Genomic DNA, 9,292 nt, shown 5'->3' on the forward strand with positions numbered 1-9,292 from the left:
ATAAAATGACAACCATAAAAATCCTAGCTAAGGTTTAGGGAAACTTCATTTCCCATCTGTGTAAACGCTCCTACTTCCCGTATCCATATCCTCGTGTTTCCAAAGGTTTTATTTCATATATTGTTTGATGTTAAACTCTCCCATGCTTTGCATCTAGTGTCACTGTGCAAACTCTCTCTCACTCAAGAGAAACATGGCAGCCGGGTATCCAGAACACAGGTGAATGCCACTCCTGGGCACACTTAAGAAGCTCTTGTCTGGGGCTGAGAGAAAAGAAAGGGGCAACCCCAAAGTGAGACGTACCCCATGCTCCCTCACACACACACTCGGGGAGCTTTCTGCTCAACAACACTCCTCTCTGTGTTTGGACCAACACAGTGGTCCAAAATGGAATCCCTTTAATCTTTCATCACACTTTTCAAAAGATACAGGAGACATGAATTAACTGACTTGAGATATGACGAGAAAAAGCTAACATGCAAAGAAATACAACACACAGAAGAAAATATGCAATGTTTTATTAGCTGCATACATTTCAACAAACAAGTTGGGGACACAGATTTGGCTATTTAGATTATTAAAAATATTTATTATAAGGTTTCTTTTCCCATATTTAAGAGAAAACACATGACTGGAAATACTGAGATGGAAACTGGGTTAAACCAATTCCCAAGTCCTTACCAAGTAATTAATCAATAAAGGAAAAGATACTTTGGAACTAAAAATTAGGGAAGCCTATACACAATTTAGACATGGGTGGGGAGGGAAAAATAAATCAAAATGAAGTCAGATCATTTACATGTTATAGCCTTCAATTCAGCACATAAAACTGTACTATTTAATGTATTTCTCCATGAACTTTTTGTGAAATTCAGATCGAAGCGTATCATTTACAAATCTTTTGTCTTTCTTCTGATCATCTACACCTTTTGCACAGTTCTTGAAGACAACATCATCATCCCACCTGAAAGAAAAAACAATACAACACTCTTACAACACCTGTACCAAGAGATAAAAACATCAGGTGAACTGCAAAGCTTCCTCATGCTCAACACGCATATCGTTTGATGCTGCAATTATGCCCAAAAGAATAAGTAATTTTTAAGAGGTGGTTGGCTTGCTTTTTCATAACAGGAAGGGTAATCCCTATTTTAGAATATACACAACATTCTCATTATTTCTCCAGTATAAGAAACTTTGAGTTAAAAGAGAAGAAACTGCATATTTAATGTTTTCAAGTCAAAAACAAAGAGGCAGCACCTGGTACTACCCTGATTAGTATGGACAGGTCTCAAGGATAACTGGGCAAGTCACTATAGTTATACTACGTGGTTTTAAGGATTTTATATATACTCTTACCATTTAATAATTTAGGACAAAAGAAGAAACTATTAGGGTATAATAATTAAGGCTCATATGTTGGCCCACATCTACATTAACCACAAGGAAAGAGCAGCTGAAGAGCTTAGGGCAGGACTCTGGTTAAGATTCTCTTGGCTGGCTTTCATAATGTATAAATTAAAAAATAACAACAACAAAAAAAACAGGCAGCCCGGGATGGGCTTAAATACATGTTTTAGAGAAAATAAAGACTATTATTTCAAAATATCACCTAGCATATAAAACACAAACTCATATATGCAATATATGGGTTCTCACAAACATGTATCAAATGAAAGCCTATACAATGTGTGTTTGTGTGTGGATGTATGCATGTCAGAGGAAACTGCACGTGGAAAATCAGCAAAGAACATGGGCATCTTTGAAAAGGGTGTAAGTCATCACTGGTGCAGTGCAGAGAAATGTGAGCAGCTGAGCAGAGCTAGGTCAAATGTGATCTGCACATTAAGACATGTTTCAACCTCCAAACATTCCTATCTGCACCAAACAAAGTAGAACCACCATATAGTTTAATACAATAAAAAAACTACACATACAACTTTATTTTATATATAATCTGTACTGTATACATATACATGAAATCTCCAACTTATTTACTGTACAATACCTTCTTTTAACTTTGAAGTTGGCCTGAGGCTGGGATGGGCCAGTGAGATTAAGAAGAGGGTTTCCACTCAGAATGTTTTCCATACGAATCCTTTCTTCTTCAGCCTTTTGTTCTTGTTCCTATCAATGGATATGGGAAGATTCATAAGTAAAAGATTCATTTACTTATATTAACTCTGGCATCAATCTTATTATCATAACTCATATTTTAAAAGACTGTTAGGATTTTTAGGGAGAGATGGGATAAGCATCAAGATAGCACTGGTTTTGTTTTTAAAGATATACCAAAAAAGTCTCATTTACTGAAATAATTTGGCACTTTCGTTATAAATAGTTCAAGTTTGTTAGCATTCATTAGTCTCCTTCTGACTTTGAAATTCTTGAGTTGCATATTTAAGCATATTTTCTTTCTTGAATTACATACAAAGTTACATAATTGCTTAGACAGTATATCAGTAAACATTCTAATCATTTAAGGACATGTTAAACATCAAAAAGACACATTTAGCAAAACAATTTATCTCAATTTCTAAAGGAGGGTCAATATAGCCGATTATAAATAATCTTTCGATTCAGTAACAATGTAAACTTGCATCTCTAGGACTGGTGACAAGTTATTATTACCAAGAACAATTTTCTATCATTTCCTTTAGAGTTATTGGTTGATTGCCAGGTACATACTCCAGTACCAGGTACACTGTTTCATGACCATGGGTATACAGGATGGACAGCCTGTGGTTTACTCCAATCCAAACCATCTTGTTTTGTAAATAAATTTTACTGGTACAGTCTCATTCATTTATTTATGATTCCTATGGCTGCTTATCCTACAATCAGCTGAGTTGAAAAGTTGTGACAGAGGCTATGTGATCTACAAGCCTAATATAGTTACTATCTAGTCCTTTATAGAAAGTTTCCCAGTCCCTGACATAGGCTGACTGGTTTGAAAATGTTTTGAAACACCTCAAAAGCCAGCCACTAGAAAGCAAGATAGGGAAATAGGTACACAACTGTCATGTGACTCCAAAATACACCAACACATATTTGTACAAAGAAATCAGATGCATCTTGCAAAATTGCCAAGAACTTCTTCCTAAAATGCTTATGCTCCTTAAATAAATGTTTATGCTCCTAATGCATTTAATTGTCTCTTTCTGTATCCACAGCTGTTAGGAAGGCCACAAGAATTTGGAATAGAAAAACTGCCCTCTTGTGGTGCACAGGCATAGGAATGGTCTTATAGTTCTATTGGAGTTTTGCTATCCTATGCCAAATTTTGACACGAATTGTATCTTTAATGGTTTTACTCTTCCAATCTGAATTCTGTCTTCAAAGCCTATCCCCAATTCTACCTATTTTCTCAATTCTTCCCTGGCCCTTCTGACCCACATGAGTTCTACCTCCCTAGGTTCCAAGCATAGCCTACATCAGTCTTTTTCCTTTTTCTAAACAGAACAATTCTTGGGTTCAAATAAAATCTTACAAAGAAGTCCACTTAAAAAAAATTTTTGCTCTATTCCGGTTGAAAGTGGAGGCAGATAGATCTACTTGAGGGTCTCACAGTGTGTCTGATTCAACATGTTCCAAACAGAACTCATCATTTCTTTTCTCTCCACTGAGGCATGCTCATCCTTCTACGTTCCCTGAATTAGTGTATGGCACTCACACAGACCCAGGAACTGCCATAGCTAATTTGTCACTTTTCTTTGGTCAATTTTATCTCCCTGATAGTTAACATCTATCAAATTCAACTCCTAGCATGCAAGACTCTCGTAACAGGATATGAGGATTATTGAAACAGCCCTCTAATCAGTCCTTTCTTGCATCCTCCACACTTTGGCCAGAGTAATCTTTCTAAAATGCACCCTCAACCCTACCATCTCCTGCTGAAATTGACTAGTTCTGCATATCCTTTAGAACAGAGTTCAAACAGAGTTCAAACTGTTCGCATTGATCTACAAATGGTTAGTGCACTCACTCACTCTTGACTCCTAAGTTTTATCTCTTATTGTTACTACTATGGGTAATTATGTAATAAATGTACATACTATGGATCCTATTTAATTTATCTGTCTTTGAGTTAAGACATTCTTTCCTTCCAAATAGAGAGACTGTGGGGACTCAGAAACTAGGTTACATAAAATTTATTGACAAATGGCCTCACCAAGTGCCTGGAAAGAAGACTGGGGCAGAAGACAAGGACAGAGGTAAAGATGGTTTCATTATATCTGTGGGTTCTTCCTAGGTAATGACTACATCTAGTCATCTTTGATTCTTCTGACACTTAATAGACATTGACTAGATGTCTGCTGAACAAATAAATGAGTGAAGAACAATTTAATGACTAGGCCTAAACCATGTTTGAACCATTTCAAAAGAATTTCTAACGTAACTAGGAGACTTAGGATGTCACAGAAATTACCAGATTTATAGACCTACAGGTGCTATAACATCTAGACCTGGCAAGGATGATTTCTAATATAAGGTGCTACTACGGCTACTGCTACTGCCGAGTCATTTCAGTCGTGTCCGACTCTGTGCGACCCCATAGACATCAGCCCACTAGGCTCCCCCCATCCCTGGAATTCTCCAGGCAAGAATACTGGAGTGGGTTGCCATTTCCTTTTCCAATGCATGAAAGTGAAAAGTGAAAGTGAAGTCGCTCAATCATGTCCGACTCTTAGCGACCCCATGGACTGCAGCCTACCAGGCTCTTCCATCCATGGGATTTTAGAGGCAAGAGTACTGGAGTGGGGTGCCACTGCTTTCTACGAAGGTGCTACTATTTGAATTAAACAACATTTCTGCTATAATTCATGTGAGAAGATGTAAAAACATTTAATATGCTGGTTTTACCTTCCTGGCCTGCTCTTCAGCTCTTTCTTTTTTAATTTTTTCCAGCTCTGCAAGAAGAGCTGCAGTGTCGTCATCATCACTCTCCTCTTCAAAATCTTCATCTTCATCTTCCTCCTAAAAAAGAATGGTGATGGCAAAGGAGGTTAGACACAAAATAGGCATAAGTCATTTTTTTTCCATAAAAATGGCACTTATCAAATCTTTGGAGCAGGATTTATTTTCCCAGTGGGAAAGATAAATGTAGCTAAATAAAATTAGATCAGCAACCAAACAAAAAGTAAAATAAAACCTCACAAGTAGCTTATGACTACTTAACTAAAATGTATCTTAAAATGTATTTTAGACATTATAGCAGCTAATAGTATCTTTCAAATTTACATGATCAAATAAGGATTTACACATGAAAATAACTGTAAAACTGGAAAAGGAACACTTTATACTGATACACACTAACTACATACTTTGACCCTGAGGGTCAAAACACTTTAATATTGCTCAAAACAACTAGGAAGTAAGGGTAATTGGAAGTACAGAACAGGGTGCTAAATTCTCAGAGTAAAATAATTTCAAAAGAATAATCATTAAATCCCACTTAAAACTGAGTTTCTTATACTGAACTACTATGTTAGTTTTTAATTTAGTCTATCAATTCTAGAATTACTAACATATATGCTTAATTAGATGCTACCCTTGAAGACTTTTCTCTGTATGTAGAAAACCGCAAATTTAGTGGGTCTGTGGGGTTCCACTAAATTTGAATGTTATGAAAGTGTCAATCCTTAAAAACCTTCCACTTAGATTACATGCCTCCCTAAACACAGAGGGAGCCATTATGCCCACTGAACGCGTGGAAGAGGCAACACTGGTTGAGAATAGGGAAAGGTCCCTACGTTCACTGGAGGGGATGATACTGATGAAGAGCCCAGTCTGAAGAGGCAGAGCTATCCATTTCCATGGTTTAATACAGGGAATTATTTTTTAGGGAAGCACACCTTTCTGGCTCTCTAGAGATCAAACTTGAAATCTGATTAACAAGATAATGCTTTTTTTGTTTTAAAATAAACTGAAGTCAGAGCTGTAACTGAATAATAGTAAGTAAATACAAATTGCTTCTTAAAGCTAAAAAAGTAAATTAAAAAGTATTTCAGAAAAATGGTAAGTAAATTACTACATGCAGATGAGAGGAAGAAGTAATACATACATCTGTTAGGGGGTCATCTGCATCAAGGTTGGCAGCAGGAATCTGGTCCAATCGGGGCTTCTTTGACACCGAAGAGGAGGTTGTATGTTCTGGGAGAAAACAAACATTAGTTAGCTCACTGAATCAAATCCTGTATTTCCAGTAACATTTTAGGGACTTGTGGGCAGAGAGCGCTTAGATCTTAAACCTGACAGTAGGGATTATAACAACAGGGGCAGGCAAGTAAGTCTTAGACAAATACTTGCTGAATGAGTTAACAAAAGTACTGATTTTAGTATGGGAACTGTGGCCTCAGGAAATTTAGGATATAGTTTACACATGCTAAAAATAAAAATGGAAGAACTTCACAGACAGAAACCATGGGGACTTAAAAAGTCTGGCTGCTCTAAGTAGTCAAAAACTCTTTAATCTGAATTGAAACAATGGTTGCTAAATATACCCTAGTTCTAATAAGAAGCATAAAAAGATGAAATTGGCATCAATTTCATTATCATCTCTAATCCAACTCAATGTAATCTAATCCAATCAATCCAATCCAATCTTTCAAGAAACTGCTATAGCTCTTACCCAATTTTAAAAGCAAACAAACAAAAATAATAATCTATTCCTATTACTACATGAAAGAAAAACTATTTGTCAACATAATGTCATGAGAGAAATGTCTAAGGGAGTGTTGGTACCTCGGGTTGGCCGATCTCTGTTTTTTTCTCTTGCAGCAGCTCTCTCTCTCTCTTCCAACTCTCTCCTGAAATCACGGTTTCGAACCTCTTCGGGGGCATCCTGAGTGGTCTGTCTAAAGTAGAAACAAAACAAGGCAAAGTTACTTCTAAAATACAAATGGCTGTAATAACAGAAGACAATTCAAGAAACACAACTTCATCCTGAGTCCCTAAAGCATAAAATTCCACTAGGGGAATCAACAAGATCATTAGTCTAATCTGAAAGTTACTAAGAGGCATCCTGTGATGTCAATAACCTCAAACTAAATCAACACACTTTCCCATTGTAAGGCAGCAGGCTGATCAAAACGCCTTCACTTTTCGTTAGTATGCTAACTCAGGGCTTGTTACAGCAACACTTTAAATCTCATACTGATTAGTATTGATAGTGCTTACTCCTCCTGACAGAATGTGTTACTAGTCATTGTTCAATCTACATATAGAAATTCCTGGTAAACTGGAATTTCTCCTTAAGGAATATCTGGTAGCACTTTCAAATCATGGAGCATCATTTTGGTGTCAGAAACACTACTACATTCTACCCCTATGAAAATAGGTAACTTGAGTGATAATAACCCAAACACGCTATCTCATGACCATATCATTTAACAGATTTGATCTTGCTTGTGAAACAAGAAAAAAATAAAAGGCTTCATTACCTATATTTTATCTTTGTATGAGAGGGTAGGTCTCTGCTTGAATACTGCTTTGAGAGCTGGCTCAAATCACCCTCACCTTTTCCTCTTCCACCTCTTGCAGGTTCAAAAGTTGGCCGAGCTGCTGTTGTCATCTTTTATGCTTTGAAAAACAGTGCCAAGTTATTTAAACAAACTCTCATTTTGAAAAGCATTAATCAATATCCATCCCTGTGAAATAATTGCCCTAGTTCATTCCCTCAAACATCTGTGACCCCTGGCAAGCCACCAAGTTTAAGTTTCTGTCATCTGCGGAATGGGGATATTCCTCATAAGATTATTAAATCAAGAGACTTGACACATCAAAACCCTTGTAAAATAGAGTACAGTCACGTCTGAGTTTTAAACATCTCCACTCAACCTCATGCCACCAGACTTCTTACTCCCATTTCATCTAAACCTCACACAGAACACGGGAGCAACGACAAAAACAAAAACATCTTTAAAAAAAAAAAATCACTGACACAGTTACTGAGTGTTCTAGAAAAAAGTGTGCTAAACTTCAACTACAGTTACATAGGCAAATATCTCCAGCAATCTTTTGTTGATCAAATTTCCTCCAGCAGCAGCCAACGTAATATAAATCAGATCTTTTGCAAGTTACTATTTAAGAAATGCTGGAAACACAAGAGCCCACCCTCAAAGAGCTCTGATAACCAAAAATTAAGGACCCGTTTGTGGTTACTGAAACATCTAGCGTCAGAAAAGCAAGTGTCAGGGGGAAACGATAAACTTCTCTAGATTTTCCGGAAAAAAAGGGGGGGCGGGGGGAGAGGGATGTATCCAGAGAGACAGAAACAGGGTTGCAGGCCGCAGGGGAGCACCGCCGCCTCCCCCAACAGAGAATCATCCCTGGGGCGGGGAGTTCACCTCCAGGCTATCACAGGGAACCCGCTGACTCTTCTCCCCTATCCCAGGGGGCGAGGGGCGGCCCTCTGCAGAGCCGCCTTGGCGGTGCGCTCTCGGCGACCAGAGACACGCTCCCTAAGCGCCAAGCGCTACCGCTCGCCTGCAGCTCCGCCGTCGCCTCCGCCCGTACAGGCTGACTCCGCCCCCAGCTGCCCCTTCCGGCCCCACCTACAGCCGGCTCTCCCGGTCGGCAGCTCCCGGGCCTCTGCGGCCTAAACCGTGTTAGCTGACTCCGCCCCCAGCTGCCCCTTCCGGCCCCGCCCACATGCCGCTTTCCCTGTCCAGCCTCTCTGGGGCCCGCTCGGCCCGCACTGGATTCTCTGCCTCCGCCCGCAACTGCCCCCTTACGGCCCCACCCACACTCGACTATCCTCGTCTGGAGCTCTGGCGCCTCCACCGCCCGCACCAGTTTCTCTGCCTCCGCTGCCAACTGCCCCTTACGGCCCAACCCACAGTCCGCTTTCGTCTTGCCGCTCACTTTGGCCGAGCTCCGACGCCGCTGCCTCCGGAGATCATACAGACGCCATCATGACTCTGCTCCCAGAAACCTCTGCACCCGCGGCAAAAAAAAAAAAAAAAAAAAGCCCAAGACCCGGAAGCAAACCCCGAACTCTTCTGCCGCCCTTCGGAGGCGGAGGCAAGGACCAATCAGCGGAGACCAAGGTGGAAGTTGAAGTGAGGACGCAAGGGGCGGGGCTGAAACGGTCCAGGGGGCGGGCATTTGAAATCCGTCGTTTAGAGTAGACGGTGAACGTCGGTTTGTACCTTCGAGAGCCAGTTAATGTCTCTTCCTTCTTTTCCTTTCCCGACTCCCTCCCAGATTCCTTCATTCCGGTACTGCGTGAACGGAGAGCCGCGGGTAGCCGACACCAAATACCCGGCTAGCGAGAGAGCATAGAAAAGGA

The 9,292-nt window shown here is 39.9% G+C and overlaps 1 protein-coding gene across 2 annotated transcripts; it reads right to left on the reverse strand.

Moving 5' to 3' along the window:
- Positions 1 to 503: 503 nt before the first annotated feature.
- Positions 504 to 8,964, reverse strand: CWC15 (CWC15 spliceosome associated protein homolog). 2 transcript variants are annotated; one of them, XM_065945264.1, is made up of 7 exons: positions 8,866 to 8,964; positions 7,443 to 7,581; positions 6,745 to 6,857; positions 6,065 to 6,153; positions 4,864 to 4,977; positions 2,009 to 2,127; positions 504 to 964 (listed from the first exon to the last, which is right to left on the reverse strand). In XM_065945264.1, exons 2-7 carry the CDS (start codon positions 7,571 to 7,573, stop codon positions 835 to 837), a joined length of 696 nt encoding a protein of 231 aa, XP_065801336.1. In that variant the 5' UTR covers positions 7,574 to 7,581; positions 8,866 to 8,964; the 3' UTR covers positions 504 to 834. The 2 variants fall into 2 exon arrangements, with proteins under 2 accessions (XP_065801336.1, XP_065801337.1); XM_065945265.1 differs by lacking the exon at positions 8,866 to 8,964 and adding an exon at positions 8,349 to 8,516.
- Positions 8,965 to 9,292: the final 328 nt, after the last annotated feature.

Source organism: Muntiacus reevesi, chromosome 9 (genome assembly GCF_963930625.1).
Source record: "Muntiacus reevesi chromosome 9, mMunRee1.1, whole genome shotgun sequence".
Classification (NCBI taxonomy): domain Eukaryota; kingdom Metazoa; phylum Chordata; class Mammalia; order Artiodactyla; family Cervidae; genus Muntiacus; species Muntiacus reevesi.

Coding starts and splice junctions, on each gene's coding strand:
- CWC15 (XM_065945264.1), bottom strand. CDS start 7,573: ATGACAACAGCAGCTCGGCCAACTTTTGAACCTGCAAGAGGTGGAAGA. Junction 6,154..6,744: donor CAGAGATCGGCCAACCCGAG/GTACCAACACTC, acceptor GTTTTCTCCCAG/AACATACAACCTCCTCTTCG. Junction 2,128..4,863: donor CTGAAGAGCAGGCCAGGAAG/GTAAAACCAGCA, acceptor ATCCATTGATAG/GAACAAGAACAAAAGGCTGA.